The sequence below is a fragment of the Protopterus annectens genome, chromosome 9.part0 (assembly GCF_019279795.1).
Source record: "Protopterus annectens isolate FY-2018-M chromosome 9.part0, PAN1.0, whole genome shotgun sequence".
Taxonomy (NCBI): Eukaryota; Metazoa; Chordata; order Ceratodontiformes; family Protopteridae; genus Protopterus; species Protopterus annectens.
This window is the reverse complement of record NC_056743.1, coordinates 1441867356-1441887932: the sequence shown is the minus strand read 5'-3', so window position 1 is coordinate 1441887932 and position 20577 is coordinate 1441867356. Positions and strand designations below refer to the sequence as shown.

The 20577-nt window shown below is 46.0% G+C and overlaps 1 protein-coding gene across 1 annotated transcript in view; it reads right to left on the bottom strand.

The window, feature by feature from the left end:
* LOC122812116 overlaps window positions 1-20577 on the bottom strand; it is a 1581175-nt gene that overhangs the window by 1172481 nt on the left and 388117 nt on the right. Inside the window, exon 4 of the mRNA XM_044084402.1 lies at window positions 19357-19480. Within this exon, the coding sequence (XP_043940337.1) occupies window positions 19357-19480 (124 nt within the window). The remainder of the gene's footprint in view (window positions 1-19356; window positions 19481-20577) is intronic.

Below are 20577 nucleotides of genomic sequence, written 5' to 3'. Positions count from 1 at the left end.
CTTGACAAAGGTGTTGAGATGGCTTAGGTCCAGAATCGGCCTCCAGTCCCCTGTTTTCTTTGGAACTAAAAGAACCTTGAGTAAGTTCGAATCCTATTTGGTCCGCTGGGACTGGTTGGATGACTCTTTTTCTAGCAGCTTTGAAATTTCTGTAGCTGCTGGGTCTCGCAGATGGGGTGGTACATCTGGGAGTTTTCTCTTTGGAATGGGTGTGGATAGAAATGGGATTTTGTAACCTCTGGTAACAATGCTTTTTACCCAATTGTCTGAAGAAAGGTTTTGCCAGGCCTGAGGGTATAAAGCTAGCGACCCCGACTGCCTCCAGAGCAGGACAGTCGGGCCTCCTCTCAGGATTGCTGAAAAGGTTTGCCAGGGAGGTTATCCCTGTCACCTTGGTTTTGCGGACCCCCTCTGCCGCCAGGGCGGCGTCTTCCACCTCTGCCCCCCCCTCTGCCTCTAGAGGGGGCATCACCCTGTGTGTGTTTGGGAAAGATCCTTGGGGTTTTCGAAACCACATTTTCCCACCACGTTGCCCTTTGGGGTACGGTCTGGAAGGGGTGGAAAAACGGACTCCGACAGCAGACAGAGTCTTTCCCTCCTGTTCACACTGGGTAAGGGTCTCCTTTACTTTAGGGCCAAAGAGTGTGGCTCCATCAAATGGGGCGTTAGTAAAGGAAGACTTGAAGGCTTCCGCAAACTAACATAAGCGCATCCAGGATTGCCTACGAAGAGCAATCGCTGAAGCCGCTGCCCTACTCGATCCTTCGGCTGCGTAGGATATCAGCCTCATGGACGAGTTTACAATGGATGTAAGGGTGTTGAGATGCGCTGTAACTTTCTCTGAAACAGCAGCATCTGTAGTACCCTGGAGGGTATCTCCCAACTCTTTGACTAGATCCCTCTGTAAGCGTGTAAAATGAGTCAAATAGTTCAGGGAACGCATAGAAAGCCGCTGAACTGAAAATGCGCTTCCGTATCTGTCCATGGTCCTAGAATCTTTGTTAGGCGGATGGACAGATGAGGAAGACTCCGACATCTCCTTTTTCGTGGCCGCTGCCACCACCATGGCGTCTACTGGAACTCCTTTGGTGAGGTAAGCCTTGTCCTGTGGTGCCGTAATGTACTTATTTGGCTTCCTAGGGACTGGTTCCACCGTGTCAGGTGTCTCCGCCCTTGAGCAATCAACTCCATTAACTCATCGAAGGCGGAGTGACCCAGGAGGAGGAAGGGCGAGCACCAAATGCCTTCAGCAAAACTGACTCATCCTCAGAAGGGGGGAGGGCTTGCCAGTCACCTCTCTGTTTTAGGATCTCCAAGATGTCAGAAAAGAGACATCTTCTGAAGGTGACTTAGGGGACCCTTCTGACTCATCTAAGTCAGTATCAGATGTCAAGGATTCTTGTGGAGAATCCAAGTGCCTCCTCTTACACAATCTTTTCCTAGGGACTTCTTCGTGGGGAGCATCCGAAGAAGCCTCCGAGGAAGAGGGGGCACCCTCCAGGGGTGGCTGAGACACTGGTGCCCGACGCTTGGACGTGGCCGTGGGTGTAGAGGAGGATAACGGTCCTTTGTGGGGAGGAGAAGCTGTTCCTGCTGATGTGGTTGTCTGGGTAGACAACACCTTCCTCATGAGGTCGAAGGCCCCCGGGTCCCGAGTCGAGGTATCTCCCGGTTCCGAAGAAATGGGAAGAATCCCCGAAACAGGAACCGAAGGCACCGACCCAGAGGACGGAACAGAGTCGATCCGCGCCAAGGCCCCGAGAGGGAGCGTCGGAACCGAAACATCGGTCCGACTCTCGGTCCCGGAACCAAGGATGGATCTTCGGCCCCGAGACTCCAGTACCGGATCGGATGGAGTCGAGGTGAACGGTGCCGACCGAGAAAAGGACGGTTCTGGCACCGAGGGCTCCACAATCATCAGTTCAGCTTCTTCCGGCTCCGAAGACTGGACAGGTCTCGGAGGAGGAACAGATGGAGATAGTGGCAGGCCTTCAAGTCTCGACATCAACTGAGAGGAGACCGAGATAAGCTTGGATATGGCCGTATGCTCCATCAATTTCTGCACCACACGGTCCACATCGGTGTCGGAAAGGGGCCTGGAAGAACGAGTCGAAGGGATCGAAGACAGAGCCGACCTCAACAGAGTCGGTGGAGGGAGCTCCGTCACCGGTTCCAAGACTCGAGGCTCGGAAACTGCCAACAGTTGAACACTCGGCCCCGAAGTCTGTAGAACCGGTGATCTAACTTTACCCGAAGAGCTCGGAGCCGATGACTTGGGCTCCGACGTCTTAGATTCCTTCGAGGATTTGGATGCCTGGTCTGAAGCATCCAGAGCCTCCTGGAAAGAGGGTTTCAACAACCCTCTGTCCATCAGTTTCCTGCGCCTATCTGTCATGACCCTCCCACTAAAAGAGTGACAAATAGAACAGTCCTCTTGTAAGTGGAGAGGGCCAAGGCAGTAGACACAGGAACTGTGGTTGTCCGTGACCGACATCTTTTGGCCACACTGGCAACGTTTGAATCCAGATTTTATTTTCTCAGACATTTTGAGGTAAGAGAAAAAAGTCAAGTCCAGTAACAGTCAATTCCAGAGAAAAAAAGGTCAAATCCGGTAGATATGTCAGTCCGTTTGTCAATCCAAGTAGGGGTGGTAGGCCCCGAAAAACTCTATACCAGTTAAGAATTTAAACTAAGTTAACGGTACCGAGAATTTCACTCTACACACACACCATACACTAAATACTATAACTAGTGTTTTAAACAAGTTCTCTTGAAAATATAACAAGAAAGTTAAATCTTATCTGAAAAACCCTCGAGCTAGCCTCCAGCGATGCGAATGCAGCAGCGGCAAACTAGATCTGGGGTAAAGGCAGAGGGGGGTTGTGGGTATTAGATGTCCTCGAGCTTCTTCTCGATGCAGAGCTTGCAGTCGGCCGGCACGGAGCAGAGGATCGGCTCCGAACCCATGTGTAAGAACAAAGGCGAGATTGAACACTCTCACATCAATCTAGTTAAAAACTCCACTGCCATTTCACCTAAACATCTCCATGCTTCCATAGGTATGTCATCTGGACCAACAGCCTTTCTGTTCATCCTCTTCATAGCTATCCTTACTTCCTCTGCTAATCCACTGTACTTCATGATTCACTATCCGCACATCATCCAACTTTCTCTCCCTCTCATTCTCTTCATTCATCAACCCCTCAAAGTACTCTTTCCATCTGCTCAACATATCCTCACTTGAGTACGTTTCTCTCATTATCCTTCATCACCCTTACCTGCTGCACATCTTTACTAGCGCGGTCCCCCTGTCTAGCCAGTTGGTACAGGTCCTTTTTTCCCCTCAGTGTCCAACCTTTTATACAACTCTTCATACATCTTATCCTTAGCCACCTCACTTTGCCATGCACCTCATTTCTTTATACTAGTCTATTTCATCTGACAATCCCACTTCTTTGCCAACCTCTTTCTCTGTATACTCTCCTGCACTTCATTCCACTACCAGGTCCAAATACAAAATGTAATTGTCTGAACATTAAGGCAATGCAGCAAGTATTCCTCCTTGGTGAACACTGGGGTGGTAGGTGTTAAAGTTGCTCTCCATAGCAATCTTAAAAAAAGGAGCCCTTGTGAAGGGAAACACTGTCTATGAAAAACTAAGTACAGAGGTACTGACGAGAAGGCCTGCAGCTTGGCATAAAACCACCATGAACAAGGTCTTCCAAGATGAATCAATTGCAGAAGGTTCAAGTAGGAAAGGCAAATCCCACAGACACAGGGTCCTGAATGGAGGACGCAACAAAAAGGTATCCTTGAAGAAAGCTTTTGAAATTGCGAGAGCTGCAAACAGCAGAGCCCAAATGAAAAAAAATTTGCCAGGTCAAAATAACCTCCAAGGGGTCTGAAGAGGGATCCACACCCTTCGAGAACCCAATAAGCAAAACATTTCTACTTACTGGCAAACAGCTTATGCTCAGTTTGAGAGGAAAACCATATGCACTACTGTCAGAAAGTGTCATTTCAGGCCATCAAGGAAATTGAAGGAGCCATGTGGTCAACTTTAAGGCCTGAAGTTTGAGCAGGTCCAGGCCCATCAGGTGACAGATCTGTAATAGGATCCAAGACCCAAAGAGGGTACTTCAGAGGAGGGCAAAGAAAGGGGGACCCCACCTAATAGGGCAGAAAGGGGGAGAGGATTACAGCTGCTCTGCAACTGGTTGCAGTCTGAAGAAACCATCAGCTGAAGTGGGGGATAGGCAGAGGGGACGCAGGAGCCAAGCACAAAATAGTGTTCCCTGGGTGACCGTCCGTGAGGAGGGACTAAGGCATAATGAAGTTATGCACTCACCATAACGTTCGATGTATGTAGTCCATCTCACTTCACATTCTTACCCGTGGGTTCAGAGTCGATTATCGGCTCTAAGTCTGCTGACTTCTCTAGCTCGAAGTCTTTAACTGGCTGGGCTAAGCAGGTATCCCATGGTGCACTGCTCCATATCCCCAGATCTAGTTTGCTGCGGAACTCATTTGTACCCCATGCACACACCACATCCAGGTAAAAGAATAAGCCAAGTAAGGGAACTCTGCATATGAACAACCTGACCACCAAATCCTCCAGGAAGGGGGAAGGTGGGAGGGTAAAGTAAGAATGTGAGGCGAGATGGACTACATACATCGAACGTTATGGTGAGTACATAACTTCTTGATGTTATATAGTCCTATCTTGCCTACATTCTTACCCGTGGGACAGCGTCAATAGCACCTACATCCTGGGAGGCTCATACGAAAATACTCCTGAGAACTGTGGAGCCAAAGGACGACCTGCCCCTAGAAACCACGTCCACTTTGTAATGAGAAAAAAATGTGAGAAGCCCAAGTAGCTGCAGCACATACATCATCCATTGACAATCTGGCCTGATGGGATGCAGACGTAGAAACAGCCCGAGCAGAGTGAGCCTTGGTCGGAAATGGCAGATCTTTACCTCCTGCTTGGTAGACGAAAGATACAACTAGATATCCATCTAGATAGGGTGACCTTGGAGACTGGGGACCCCATTCTGTTTTCCAAAAAGGAAACAAAGTTGATCAGACTTCTGGATATCCTTTGTTCGGTGCAGATAGAAGCGCAATTCTGTGTACATCCAGCTGATGAAATCTACATTCTGCCTTGTTCGAAAAGTGAGGAAAGAACACAGGCAACTCAATGGATTGATTAAGATTAGATACTGAAGCCACTTCAGGAACGAAGGGTTTGGTCTAAGAGAGACCCTGTCTTTATGGAAGATTAAGTATGGAGGTTTGACGGAGAGGGCTTGAATTTCTGAAACTCTTCTTGAAGTGATTGCTGTTACGAAGGCGGTTTTCCAGGTCAAGAATTTTAATTCGCAGGTAGCTTCAGGCTCGAAAGGTGGTAAAGGGCTTGTAGAACAAAACTGAGATCCCAGGGCATGACGGGTTCGGACACCGGGGGACGGAGCAACAGAGTACCCTTCAGGAAAGCCTTGCATAGTCTATGAGCCATGAGACTAGGCTCATTAGCGACATGAAAATTAGAGATCACTGCCAATTGAACTTTGATGGTAGCTGATGCGGAACCCTGATGGAAAAGCAGACAAAAACTCCAAGACTGAAGCGATTGGAGCTGTGTAAGGATCAATGCCTCGGGTATGTGCCCAGATAGAAAACCTCTTCCATTTACTAGAATAAATCTTTCTAGTAGATAGCTTATGAGATAATAATATATGAACCACTTCTGGTGAGAATTTATGAAGTCTAACGATGGAAGTGGAGTAGCCAGGCTGTTAACCAGAGGGTCATCAGGGAGGGGTGGAACTGTCCCGACATGCGTCAGTAAATCTGGTTGAGGGTCCACAATGTATTGCTGAAGAAAGTGGAACCAGACTTGGTGAGGCCAGTTTGGAGCAATCTGAATCATTCTGCTTCCCAAGGATTGCACTTTCTGAATCACCTTTGACAGCAAAGGAAACTGATGGAAAGCATAAAGCAAACCGGAGGGCCAATCGTGAACCAGAGCAGCCCTGGGTGACTCCCCCTGTGGGGGGATCAGCGTGGAGTAGCTGCTGCATTTTGCATTGAGGCTGGCAAAAAGGTCGCAAGGCAAGGCTGACCCCATCTGCTGAAGATTCGCTCTGCAACCAGGCAATTCAGGGACCACTCGTAAGGCATCAGAATAGCTCTGCTTAGCCTGTCCACAATTACGTAGGACTTGCCCAGAACGTGCGTTGCTCCCAGAAACAGTTGGGAAGTTACTGCCCATTGCCACACTCGCATGGCCTCTGCACAGCGGGCAAGACCTGGTTCCCCCTTGCTTGTTTAGACACCACATTACTGACATGTTGTTAGTGTATCGCAATCGTACCTAGAGGTAGAATACTCAAGTGCCTGCAACGCAAGTAGCACTACTCATCTCAGACTTTTATATGCAGATGTATCTCGTGCTCTTGCCATGTGCCTTGGACTGTCCTGCCAAGATAATGCCCCTCCTCACCCCATCTAGGAGGCGTCCGTGGTCACTGTGGCAACCGGGATGGGTGGAACAAAGGGCCTTCCCCGTCCAAATTGTTGGTGCAAAGCCACCAACCGAGGTCCTGCTTGCATCTGTCAGTGAACAAAATGGGGTGAGAAAGTGGAAATCGTTGGAGACCACTGAACAAAGAGGAGCCATTAGAGAATTCTCATGTGCAATCTCACTAGAGGAACCATCATGATTGTTGTTGCCATGGTCCCTAGGAGCTGGAGAACTCATCTTGCCTTCGCTTTCCTCAGGGGCATCAACATGTGTATCTGTTGTAAGACTGATCCTCTCCTGCGGTAAAAATGCTTGCATTCGAATTGTGTCTAATTCTGCTCCTAAAGGTGACATGCTGCGAGGGCAATAAAGCAGATTTTTCCCAATTTATTGTTATACCCAATTGGTGACAGTGATGGTAGCATCCCTGGTTTGAACTAGTTGATGCCTGGTGGGGACGGTAAGCAGCTAGTCGTCCAGATATGGAAACACTTGGAATCCCTGACGTCTCAAGTGAGCCGTCACCACTGCCATACACTAACACCCTGGGGGCTGTGGTAAGAACAAAGGGCAGGGCTCAAAACTGGAAATGACTGGCTCCCAGCCAGAAGCGTAGGTGACTCCTGGATGCCCTGTCCATTTTCACATGGTAAGCACCCTGGAGGTCGACGGAACACATCCATACCTCCTCTCCCAATAATGGGAGAATAGATTGTAGCGTGACCATACAGAACTTGGACTGGTCTATATAGTTGTTCAGTTGGCTGAGATTTAATATGGGTCCCCTGTGCTTTTTGGCACCAAAAAGAATCAGTCCCTAATCCGATTTGATCTCAGGGGACACGCTGGATGGCCCCTTTTCCTAACAGCTTTGAAACCTCAGAGGCTGCTTGATCCATTTGACTGGGTGGAACGTCTGGGACTTTTGATTGAAGGGGGGTCTGATGTAAACTGAATGAGAACCTCCAGAAATTATCCCTAATACCCATCGGTCCTGGGTGATGCTTTCCCCGGCTTCCTGATATAACGAAATTCGACCCCCGACTGGCTCCGGATAAGCACAGCCGGGCACTCCAGGAACAAGAGTAGGGAGAGCCACGAAAGAAATCGCAGTCTCCAGAATTGTGGGGGCCCCCTCTGAGGGGGTTCACCCTGTGCGGCAGGAAAAAACTGATTTCTTGAAGCACACCCCCCCCCACTGAAGACTACTTCCTTCTGAGTGGCTGCAGTCACCACCATGGCATCTACAGGGACTCCTTTAAACAAACTCTTTGCCGGGGAGGGGCAGAAAGAAACTTATTGGGACTTCTGGGCACGGGCTCCACAGAATCAGGGTTTTCCCACATTCTTAGACATATCAGATCAAGGAGCTCGAAGAGTGGAGACACCCAGGAGGTGAAGGGCTGAGCACCAAAAGCCTTAAGGAATACTGACTCCTCCTCAGAAGGGGCTTTGGACGGCCAGTCACCACTGTTTCACTATCTCCAAGATGTCTGAGAAGGAAACAGAGGATGACTTGGGGGACCCCTGATTCCTCGAGGTCAGTATCAGAGGTGAGGGACTCATCCTGGAAGTATATGTGCTTCCTCTTGCAAGTTTTCTTTCTAGGGGGCTCCTCAGGAACGAGCTGAGGGGCCCTCAGAAATTTGGGGACCACTTGTGGGGGTATCCCTAGGCCCTGCTGTCCATGGATAGGTCTTGAGAGGCTCTCACCAGAGTGGTGAGGGACAGAGTGACCGACCCACCTGATGTAGCTGACGATCTGGGCAGCGCGGTCCAAAGCCTCGAAGTACAGGTAGGTGGTAGTGCTTGGTAAAAGTGCGCACCGAGCTCCAGGTTGCAGCTTCTAAAATGTCTTTGGTTGGTACCACTGAGGAAAGCTGCTGAAGTGGCTGCTGCTCTAGTAGAATGAGGCCTAATGCCCTTGGGCACAGATTTGCCATGCTGTGCATAACAGAAGTGGATGCAGTGCCCTATCCATTTGGAGATGGGTCTGCTTTGAAATAGGTTTTCCTTGTGATCCTGCAGCATATGCTACAAAAACTTGCTCAGTTTTTCTGAAAGCTTTTGTTTTGTCCAAGTACAATCGTAGCCGAGTGTAGAAATGTTTCCCTTTTATTCTGGGGATTTGGGTAGAAAGTAGGCAAATGAATAGTTTGGTTTAAGGCCGCACTGGAGACCACTTTTGGCATAAATGTTGGGGTCGTCCTTAGAGAAACCCTGTCCTGGTGAAAAATGAGGAAAGGTTCCACAGCCATCAATGCCTGTAACTCAAACTTCTTGCTGAAGTTATTGCTAGGAGCAGAGCAGTTTTCCATGACAAGAATTTTAGATCAGCTGAGCTGGCTGGTTCAAATGTAGGCAGTGTTAGTTTTTCTAAAACAAAATTGAGGTCCCAAGTAGGTACTGGTGCTCTCCTAGGGGGTCTTATATTCTTTGCCCCTCCGAGGTACTGTCGTAATAGAGGATGTGAGAAAATAGGAGGATCCGTATTGTAATGAGCTGAAATGGTAGAGGCATGGATTTTAATAGATGAAAAAGATTGGCCTTTGTCCAACATCTCAGTCAGGTATTGCAAAATCTGAGGCATATTAGGGACCAGAGGATCGAGCCCTTGTGCCTGGTTCCAAGCACAGATTCTCTTCCATTTTTCTGCACAAGATTTCCTAGCGCTAGGTCTCCTGGCTTCCAAAATTACATCCATAACAGCTTTAGAGAGAGGTGCAGTCCGAGTGGCTACCTTATCTGCCATGCTGCTAGGTTTAAGGTTCTGAGTTGACTGTGCAGAATCTGATGGTTTTTGCTGTTAGAAGTTGAGGGATTTGAGGAAGAGGCCAAGGTGGACCTTGGGACAAGTCTTTAGGATCAGGTACCAGTGCTGGTGTGACCAGTCTGGTGCAAATCAGGATCATTTTTGGTCTCTCGTCTGACTTTTAGAAGCACCTTTGTGAGAAGAGGCATCGGAGAGAAGGCATAGACTGTCAGGTTTTTCCAGCTGAAAGATGGTGCATCCACTTTCCATGCTTGAGAGTGATAAGTCATAGTGCAAAATTTCTGTAATTGACAATTGTGAGGGAAGGCAAAGAGATCTATATCTGGGCGTCCCCACTCCCTTATGTTGAACACTTGTGGATTTAGCTTCCATTCGTGAGGATCCACGAGATTTCTGCTAAGTTCTTCTGCCAGTGTATTTTGTTCCTGGCAGGAATTGTGCTTGCAGATGTATCTGGTAGGTCAGTGCTGTGCTCCACAAAGTCATGGCTGGTCTGCATAGGGGGAAGGAATGTGTGCCCCCTTGCTTATGTACCACATAACTGTGGTATTGTCTGTCTTTATTAATAATTGTCCTGGATGTATTAGGTCCTTGAAGGCTGTCAGGGCATTCTGTACAGCTAGCACCTCTTTTTGATTGATGTGAAGATGCATTTGTTCCTTGGGCCATGTGCCCTGAATACATTTTCCTACCATATATGCTCCCCAGGCATAATCTGATGCATCTGTTGTTAGTCTGCCTGGCTGTAGGTAAGGTGAAAGGCTGCCCCCTGTTGTGGTGACAGGCCTGGGACCACCATCGGAACTCCTGTTGTAGGCAGGGAATCAAGGTTATGATGGTCTCTAGGCTGTGGCAATGCTGAGTCCAAACACTTTAGATACCATTGTAGTTTCCTCATATGCAGTTTGGCATATGGAATTAGTAGAATGCAAGAAGTCATGAAACCCAGAGTCTGCAGAAGTTTTCTTGCAGGGAGCTGGGTCCTTGGTGCCATCATTTGAAAGTAATGTGTCAGTTGCCTTTGTCTGGCGCGAGACAAGCCATCTGGGCAGTTGTATTTAAGCTTGCACCCAGGAATATCTCTTGAGGGGGCACTAGTTTTGATTTATTTTCATTTACTGTGTACCCTGGGCAAATTGGCAATTTTTTTACAAACGCCAGGTGCTTTAGAAGAATGTCCTTGCTCTCTGCTTGTATAAGGCAGTCATCCAAGTATGGATATAGCTGAATTCCTTTTTGTCTGCAAAATGCAATTACTGATGCCAGGCAGTTTGTGAAGACCCTGGGCGCAGTAGGTAAGCCAAAGGGCAGTGCAGAGAATTGATAATGCATTGAGCCTGCTATAAATCTGAGATCTTCTGCACGACTGATTGGGACGTGCAGGTATGCCTCAGATCCAAAGTAACTAGCCAAGCCTCTTTGCCCAGCATGGGCAGGAGTTGTTGTAGTGTTAACATTTTGAATTTTGAAACATCCAAGAAAGTATTTAGGATTGACAGGTCCAGTATTTGTCTCAATGCTTTGCCCTTTCTGGGTACTAGGAAAAGGCGTGAGTAAAATCCTTGGCCCTGTTCTTGTGGAACTTTTTGAATAGCTCCCATACCCATAAGACCAGCAATCTGTTTTTGTGCCTCTGCCCATTGGTTTTGCAGCAGGTTTGGCATACCGTTTGGTTTTGGAAGCGTGTGGAAGTGGAACCTGTACCCTTGAGAAACTATATTCAACACCTATTGGTCTTGGATGACCATGTGCCAATTTTTTTGAAAAAAAAGTGCTAGCTTCCCCCTAGGGGTGCTGTCAACTGGTAAGAGCTTGGGATTTGCAGAGGGAAGTCATTGTGACAGTTTCCTATAAGGCTGTGATTAGTCTTCTTCTTTGGGTGCTGTAGCACCCCAAAGTTTAGGTCTGTAGGAGCCTTGGGGCTGAGATCTGCCTCTTGGGCGTCTGTATCTGCCTCTTTGTGGCCTGTCTGACAGTGGAACGGACCAATTTCTTGAAGGCCAGTTTCTGCTAAATCTAGGTGGTTGAACCTGTAAGATATTTCACAGTCTGCATGGACTTTGCTTTATTCTCCATTTTCTTTAACACCTCTTCTGCCTTAACACCAAAGAATCATGCTGTAGTGGAGCATCCAATAATTTCACTTTAACATGGTCAGGTAAACTTTGTTCTTTCAACCAAGCATGTCTTCGAATAACTGAGCCTGTAACTGCGGCTCTACAAGAAGCCTCTAATGAATCAAAACCACATTGCAGAGTATGCTTTCCCACTTGTTCAAACTGCATGTAATAAATCATGCATTTCTTTACTATCAGGACCTTCTATATTTGGAACCATTTTCTGCTTTAACAATGACATTATTACTATTGATATTTAAGCATGTGAAACTGGCAGTTTAAAGCTCTTACATCTAAAGTAGCAGAAGTGTAAACGTTTTTCCCCATCTGTCCAGAGCTCTGGAATCCCTAACTGAGGGGACAGGATTTTTGGCAGTGGAAGCTTTAACCCCTTTAGGACCCTGAGAAATAGTTTCTGGGTCTGCAGTGGGGTTTTTGTAAAGGAATTTATGAGAGACAGGGACCCTGCAGTACCAGTCTGGCTTTACTGGTGCAGGGGGTAAAGAATCTTGAGACGAACTGGATTAAAAAAAAATATCTACAATATCAAGCACAGGTGGGATAGCTAGGGGCCTGTGCTGAGGCAATAGAAGGAAATAGAGCCTTTTCTTGGATTCTGAGTAATTCTGGCTCTCCCAATGGAAGTGCTCCCTCATGGTGTGCAGGGTTTCCCCAGAAGAGTAATCCTCAGGCAGTGAGGCTGAAGGAATGGACTTCAGCATCAGAGTCCTCATAGGGAAGGAGAGAATAGCCCTGGTCAGAAGAGGAATCAGAGGAAATGGAAACCTGATCAGAGGAATCATAATCGGTCTTGCCTAGGCCTTTTGTCAGGAGGGGGATGGGAGCCCCCTGACTAAAGTTATAAGGCCTTCGGCCATTTTTAAGCATCTGTTTCTTTGGCATGGATGCCTGTTCTGGAGAATGATGTACCCGTTTCCTGGTCTTTAATGGTGTTTTTGACTTTGCTGCTGTAGTAGTTTTAACTGTAAGCCGTGAAGGTCTGAAAACACCCTCAGAAGCCGGTGCCTGCTCAGCAGCTCCGGACCCATCTGAGTATATTTTCCGTAGGTCCAATACCTTGAGTTTCCACAGGCCTCAGTGTCTCCACGTGGCTGTGTTACGGCCTGTGGCTCTGAGGTAGCAGGTGTCAGGGGCTGCGAAAGCGCCTCACTGAGAACCGGCAACTGGCCTAGAAGAGGCTTCGTAGTCTGTTTTGGACCTCTGATGCCTGTCTTTCTTTGTCCTTGCGTTTTTTTATATATTCCGGTCGTCGGCTGTTCCGATGGCATTATGTAATTAAATCTTAGTCCAAAATAATGTAAAGCAAAATCAAATAGTGCGTTTATTGAATCTAGCACAAAACCAACAACTAGTGACATCGTGGTCAGGGCCTAGGCAAGGAATGCAATAAGAGTGAAGTCCTTATGAGGTATTTGCTTCCCACAAGAAATACAATTAACTTTTACTGACATCAGTCTGGAGCAAGAAAAAGTTTCCCCAATGGGGTATTTAGCTTTAGTGAAGATTTCGGTTCTGAAATTCAAATTTGAAAATCTCAGGAGTTAGCCAACCGGCACTTGCGAACTGCTTTTGCTTCGGGCACCGCACGTCAAGAAAGACTGGAGAAAATGGCGTTTGTTGCAACTTTTATACCCCAGGCACACAGACGTCAGGGAAGAGGCAACAGCAACCAACGCCAGACCAAGACTTTGGAACTCGGGCCAACTACGGGTCGCCTGCCAGCTGGATAACCCAAGTGTAATGACTGCAACAGTGAAACACGAACATCCACAGCCTCTTCAAAAGAGGGTTTCAAGAGTCCCTTTAAAATCAGCTTATTCTTTCTCTCCTGGTGAACTCTAGGACTGAACGCATGACAAACTGCAGGATTCCTGCAGGTGAATGGCTCCCAGGCAATAGACACAAATGGAATGCCCATCGGTGATGGACACTTTGTACCCACATTTAGAGCACTTTTTGAAACCCGAAGGTCTGTGCTCCTTGGAATCTTTGGACATCTTCACTACTACACAAAAACACAAAAAACAAGTCTAAGAACTCAGAGGTGCTCACACTGCGGGAACGAACTGTAAACCGTGACTAAACACACACTAAAGAAACAAGTCCAAAACTCTCACCAAATAGGGTTGATTACCACAAGGAAAGGGAATAGCGGTTTAGACTGTACTCACACAGAAGGCAAAGGAGAAGGCCTAGGCCCTCTAACTGAAACGGGCCTAGCCCGGGGGAACAGTCAGCGGGATACCACACAATCACAACCTCAAACACTAAACAGCTATGAAAATAGCTTTATGAGCCAAAACTTTAAGGAAAAAAAGGGTACTTGGCCACAGCCAAGCGAGATCACGTCCGAGCTACATGAGCAGCAAACAAGATCTGGGGATATGGAGCAGTGCACCATGGGATACCTGCTTAGCCCAGCCAATGAAAGACTGAGCTAGAAAAGTCGGCAGAGTCTGAGCAGATATTCGGCTCCGAACCCACGGGTTAGAAAGTAGGCGAGATAGGACTACATAACATCAGCGGATACAGTGTTGGAAGGGTATGTGAACAGATCACAACTGAGTGCCCCCAGCACTGACAAAATCTGAGTGGCCACACTCAGATTGAGACACCACTCATGAAGAATGTTTCTGCTCAAATTGTTAAAATGCTGCATCTCCCCATGATGTGCACTGCAACCAGAAACTGCAGAGACGAAAAATTGCCCAATGTCAAACTCTCATGGCCTCAGAGAATACGAGCAGGATCCACATTTTGTTCAAGTAGCACAACACAGACTTGTCAGTCTGAAATGAAATCACACCTTTAGGGAGAATATCCTGGAAAGCCTGCAATGCAACAAGGACAGCTTTCATCTCCAAGAGACAGATTTGAAAACTGACATTTGTATTGGACCAGGTCCCTTGAGATAGTCCTCCCTTGAAATACCGCCCTCAGGAAGGGAGTCAGCTGGGGTGACAGGAGGGCAAGAATGAATGTCTCCTAGCAAGACACTAAGACAAACTACAGACACCACCTGATTTGATTTAGACAAACCTCTTTCAAAGACAACTGGGAACTCCCTTGGTGTCAGGTAAGACCACTGCACAAATGGCCACTGCAGAAAGTACAGTTTTGTACCTACCATAAATGTAGATGTTAGTGTTTTCACTGCTGCAGTCATTACACTTGGGTTATCCTGCTGTCAGGCGGGCCCGCAGTCAGAGTTCCAAAGTCTTGGTCCGGCGTCGGATGTCGCCTCTTCCCTGACGTCAGTGCTCCAGGGGTATATAAAAAGCAGCAGACGCCATTTTCTTCAGTTTATCTTGCCCCAGATGCCAGGTGCCCCCCAAAATGGTAGGCAATACATACTGTTAGTACAGCATACAAAAAAGGTAAAAATAAAACCTTCAGTAACCAGCAAATACACCACATAGGTAGTATAGCTTTGTCCCAGATAGGAAAGAAGGGATGGCGGGTGGGTAACCTGGGCTGCAGCAGTGAAGACACTAACATCTACATTTATGGTAGGTACAAAACTGTACTATGTTCGTGTTTCACTGCTGCAGTCATTACACTCTAGTAGAATCCCAAAGCTGAGTTTGGGTGGCTAGTTCTAGAGGATTGTGTGGCTATGAGGTACTGCAGCACTGCAGTGGCAAAGCCAGCTCTGGATCTAGAATAGAGGCAAATGGTAATGCTTGGTAAAGGTGTGCACCGAACTCCCAAGTTGCAACTTCCAAGATATCTTTGGTAGGTACTCCTTTAAGGTAGGCAGTAGAAGTGGCAGTTGCCCTGGTGGAATGTGGTCTAATATTACTAGGTACAGGTTTCCCATGTGTGTAGCAGAACCAGATAGTGTCCTATCCACTTTGAAATTGTCTGCTTTGAAATAGCCTTTCCCTGTGATCCTGCATCATATGATACAAACAACTGTTCAGATTTTCTGAAAGCTTTTGTTTCGTCCAAGTAGAAGCGCAACTGCCTGTATATGTCCAAGGAATGCAGAAGTCTCTCCTTTATTCTGGGGATTTGGATAAAATGTTGGCAAGTTAATAGTTTGGTTAAGAGCCACACTGGATACAACCTTAGGCATAAAGGTAGGGTTTGTTCTTAAAAAAAACCCTGTCTTGGTGGAAAATGATAAAAGGCTCCACTGCCATTAGTGCCTGCAGTTCTGAGACTTCGCGTTGAGGTTATTGCCAGAAGCAGACCATGATATATATTTTAACTCTGCTGAATTGGCTGGTTCAAAAGGAGGCAAAATGTGCTTTTCCAAAACGAAATTGAGATCCAAGTTGGTGTTGGTGCTCTCCGGGGCAGTCTTATGTTTTTAGCCCCTCTGAGGTACTGCTTTAGCAATGGGTGAGAGAAAATACGAGGATCCGTGTTGTAATGAGCCGAGATGGCATAAGCGTGAATCTTAATGGATGAAAAGGACAGTCCTTTGTCCAGCATCTCAGTCAAGTATTTTAGTACCTGAGGAATGTTAGTAACCAGAGGATCAAGGTTTTGAGCCTGGCTCCAGGCACAGAATCTCTTCCACTTTTCTGAATAAGATTTCCTGGTGCTAGGCCTCCTGGCCTCCAAATGACATCTATAGCAGCTTTAGAGAGGGGGAAGTTGTCTGTTTTGCTAATAAATCTGCCATGCAGCCAGGTTTAAGGTTTTGAGCTGACTGCAGTATCTGATAGTTTTGCAGAGTGAGAAGGTGTGGAATTTGAGGCAAAATCCAAGATGGGCCTTGAGCTAAATTCTTTAAGACTGGGTACCAATGCTGGCGTGGCCAGTCTGGAGCAATCAGAATAATCTGTTTTTTCTGGTCTGGCTTTTAGGAGTACCTTTGTAAGGAGAGGTAGAGATGGGAAGGCATAAACATTTAGGCTTTTCCAGCTGAATGAAAGAGCATCCACTTTCCATGCTTGTGTGATAAGTCCTTGTGCAGAATTTTTGTAGATGGTAATTCAGTGGTGAGGCAAAAAGATCTATATCTGGGCTTACCCATTTTTGCATCATGCTGAAAACTTGTGGATTTAATTTCCACTCGTGAGGATTCATGATGTTTCTGCTTAAGTCGTCTGCCAGAGTGTTTTTCTTTCCTGGCAGGAATTGTGCCTGCAGATGAACTTGATAGGTTAGAGCTGTGTTCCACACGGTCATGGCTTGTCTGCAGAGGGGAAATGAATGAGTGCCCCCTTGTTTATGTACCACATTACAGTGGTGTTGTCTTGTCTTTAATAGTAATTGTCCTGGATGTAGAAGATCCTTGAAAGCTATTAAGGGCATTTTGTACAGCCAACATCTCTTTTTGATTGATGTGAAGATGCATTTGGTCTGTGGTCCATTTGCCCTGAATACATTTTCCTGCCATGTGCGCTCCCCAAGCGTAATCAGAGGCGTCTGTTAAAGTCTGCCTGGCTGTGGGAAGAGTGAAAGGCTGACCTTTGCTGAGGTGACATGCCTGTGCCCACCATTGAAACTCCTGTTGTAGGCAGGGAATTAGTGTATTACTGTCTCCAAGCTATGAGAATGTTGAGACCAAACACTTTAGGTACCACTGTAATTTCCTCATATGCAGTCTTGCTTATGGAATTAGTAGTATGCAGGATGCCATGAATCCCAAAGCCTGCAGAATTTTTCTTGCAGGGAGCTGGGACTTTGTTGCCAATTGAAAATACTGAGTCAGTTGTCCTTGTTTGTCCGGCGTGAGAGAAGCCATCTGGGCCATTGTATTTAAGCTGGTACCCAGGAATATTATCTCTTGAAGGCACTAGTTTTGATTTATTTTCGTTTACTGTGTACCCCAGGCAACTTAATCTTTTTACGTACGCCAGATGCTGTAGAAGAATGCCTTTGCTCTCTGCTTGAATCAGGCAGTCGTTCAAATACGGGTATATTTGAATTCCTTTTTGTCTGAAAAATGCAATTACTGGTGCCAGACACTTTATAAATACCCTGGGCACAGTAGATAAGCCAAAGGGCAGTGCAGAGCAATAGATAAGCCAAAGGGCAGTGCAGAGAATTGGTAGTGCATTGAACCAGCTATGAATCTGAGGTATCTTCTGCAATTTTGTCTGATAGGGACATGCAGGTATGCCTCTGAGGTCCAAAGTAACAAGCCAAGCTTTCTTGCCCAACATGGGAAGGAGCTGTTGTAGTGTCAGCATTTTGAATTTCGGAACATCCATGCAAGTATTTAGACTGGAAAGGTCCAGAATGGGTCTCCAGGCTTTGTCCTTTCTGGGTACCAGGAAGAGTAGAGTAAAATCCTTGTCCTTTTTCCTGCTGTGGTACTTTTTGAATAGCTCTCATGTCCATTAGAGCTGTAATTAGTTTTTGCGCCTCTGCCCATTAAATTTGTGGCAGGTTGGGCATTCCTTTTAGCCTTGGAAAAGTGTTTAAGTGGAACCTGTAACCCTGAGACACAATATTCAGCACCCATTTGTCTTGGGTGATTGTTGCCAGTTTTGAGAAAAAAAGTGCTAGTTTCCCCCCCTAAGTGAGCTGCCAAAAGGGAAGAGTTTGGCATTGGAAGGGGGAAGTCATTGAGACTGTTTCCTGTAAGGTTGTGACTTGTACTCCCCTCCTTTTGGGTTTGTAGCACCCCACTATCATGGTCTTTAAGGGCCTTGTGGCTGAGATCTGCCACTTGAGCGTCTGTATCTGCCTCTGTGGCCTGTCTTGACAGTGGAAAGGACCAATTCTTTGTAGGCCAATTTCTGCTAAATCGTGGTGGCTGTACCTGTAAGAAATCCCTCACCGTTTGCATAGATTTTGCCTTATCCTCCATTTTCTTTAATACCTCTTCTGCTTTAATACCAAATAAATTATCTTGCTGCAAAGGAGCATCCAATAATTTTGCCTTAACATGATCTGGTAAACTTTGTTCTTTTAACCAAGTATGCCTTCGAATCACAGATCCTGTAACTGCTGCTCTACAAGCTTCTAATGAATCAAAACCACATTGCAAAGTATGCTTTCCCACTTCAGCTGCATGCAATAAATCCTGCATTACCTTATAATCAGGTTGTTCTGCATTTGTACTAATTTTCTGAGTTGAGACTAAGTATTGTTGATATTTAAGCATCTGAAACTGGCAATTTAGTGCCCTCGCTGCTAAAGCTGCAGAGGTGTAAACTTTCTTTCCCCATTTGTCTAATGCTCTTGGGTCCCTATCCGAGGGAACTGGATTCTTAGCCATGGAAGCCTTAACCCCTTTGGGACCCTGGGAAATAGTTTCTGAGTCAGCAACAAGATTTTTATAAATTTGAGAGAGTCAGGGACTCTGTAGTACCTATCTGGCTTGACAGGAGCTGGGGGTATAGAATCAGGATTTAGATTCAGAGAACACATCATTCACAATGTCCAACACTGGCAGAATAGTAAGGGGCCTGGGCTGAGGCAGTAAAAGAAAGTCTGATCATACCCAGTTGTGTACAGTAGGTCTCAGACTCTAAATGTAATGCCTCAGCGATGCAGCCTTCAGCAGAAAACTTTGTGCATCCTTCCTCTAACGGCAATGTAATGTTGAATAAGGTCAGCAAAACTAGGGTCCTAACATTACAGTATTACTTTTACTCAAGAACAGTTCACATCAGTGGCTGTCAAAAATTTCACATTACTTTGAAGACTATCCTTCACAATGAAACTGGCATATGCACAACTAAGAATAAACTGGCGTGTGTGCCTCTGTTGGGAGACTGGTCATCCTCTGAGCACAAATCACCCACAGTTTTGCCAAAAACGTCTCCATAAAAACTTTCCCTGCAATGGACAGGGTGAGAAGTTTAATCTAAAAGTACCGATTTCAGATTTCTAAAAATAGAAATCTTCAAGCCATCTCCTTCAATATATGGGTTTGGGGAGCATGCTGAAATCAGGAGAGAGTTCAGAAAACCATACAAGTATTTTGCATGCAAAGTAATTGTACATACCATTGTCGACATTTTGCTTAAGAAACGTCCTCACAGCATGTTTAAAATCCAAAATTGTTTTATCTTCTGGTACATCCTGTCCCTCTGTAAAGATTTTATAGTAAAGCACTCCTTCTGGTAAATCCTGGAGAAATAAAAAAAACAAATCCATTACACACATGACAAGTAGAACAAGAGAAGCACTCCTGATGCAGTATGCCTTTAAATCCAACACAAGTATAAAAATTTAACAATGCAACTCTTTCACTTCTGCCTCAATCTACAAAAGTCTAAGTAATAACATGAATATATCCAGCTATTAAATAGTAACAATTCTGCACAAAGTGATCCTATAGAGGGGGAAACGAGCACCAACTTGCATTGTCCATGTAAAATGCACCTTAACATATCACAATTTCAGTGTGTGTGGACACCACACACATTACCACTTTCATTTGGAAAAGTGAGATGTGCCACTTGAACAGTGTCACATGCCTTCACTTTACATTTCTACTTCAGCAGATGAGTAAACTTCAGATGAAGTAATTATTCCTTATATTAAACATTTTCTGATCAGCTACTAATGTAATTTTTAATGGATATTCATAATTACACTGGTACAATAAAGACACAAATGGAACTTTTACTATACACATTTGGAACACTTTTGGAAAGTCTGCAAACCTTTTGTTCTTACCATAACGCTTCATCTGTGTTTAACTTCATCCCATTACCCTGCTGGAATATGGTTCCGAATCTCAGAACTGACTACCTGCTTTCTTCCACCTAGAGACTCCTGACTTGAGCAGTCTGCCCAATAATGCCCCGCTCCCCCACAGTACCTCAGTTTGCCAACAAGAACATGGTACCCCTTAACCATTAACTGTAATAAACAGTAAGATCAAATGTACAGATATACAAGAAAAGCTCATCAGGAGCTCAACCAAAGGAATAGAATTCCTTGCAACTTCTACTAGGCTTCCTGAATAAACTTTTGGATAAGGGGAAGGGGGATGGGAGGGATAAAGGAATAAAACTGGGCAACACAGATGTTATAGCAAGTATCTGATGTTGTCCACTTCACTGCATTAACCTGTCGGACAATCCCCAGCAATTATAATGTGGGGTGGCCATCAAGGAAGAATATTTCTGAGTACAGCAGAACCAAAAGCACTCCTACTCATGGATATAATGTCCAATTTGCAATGCATGACAAAAGCATGGGGGTTTGCCAAGCAGCTG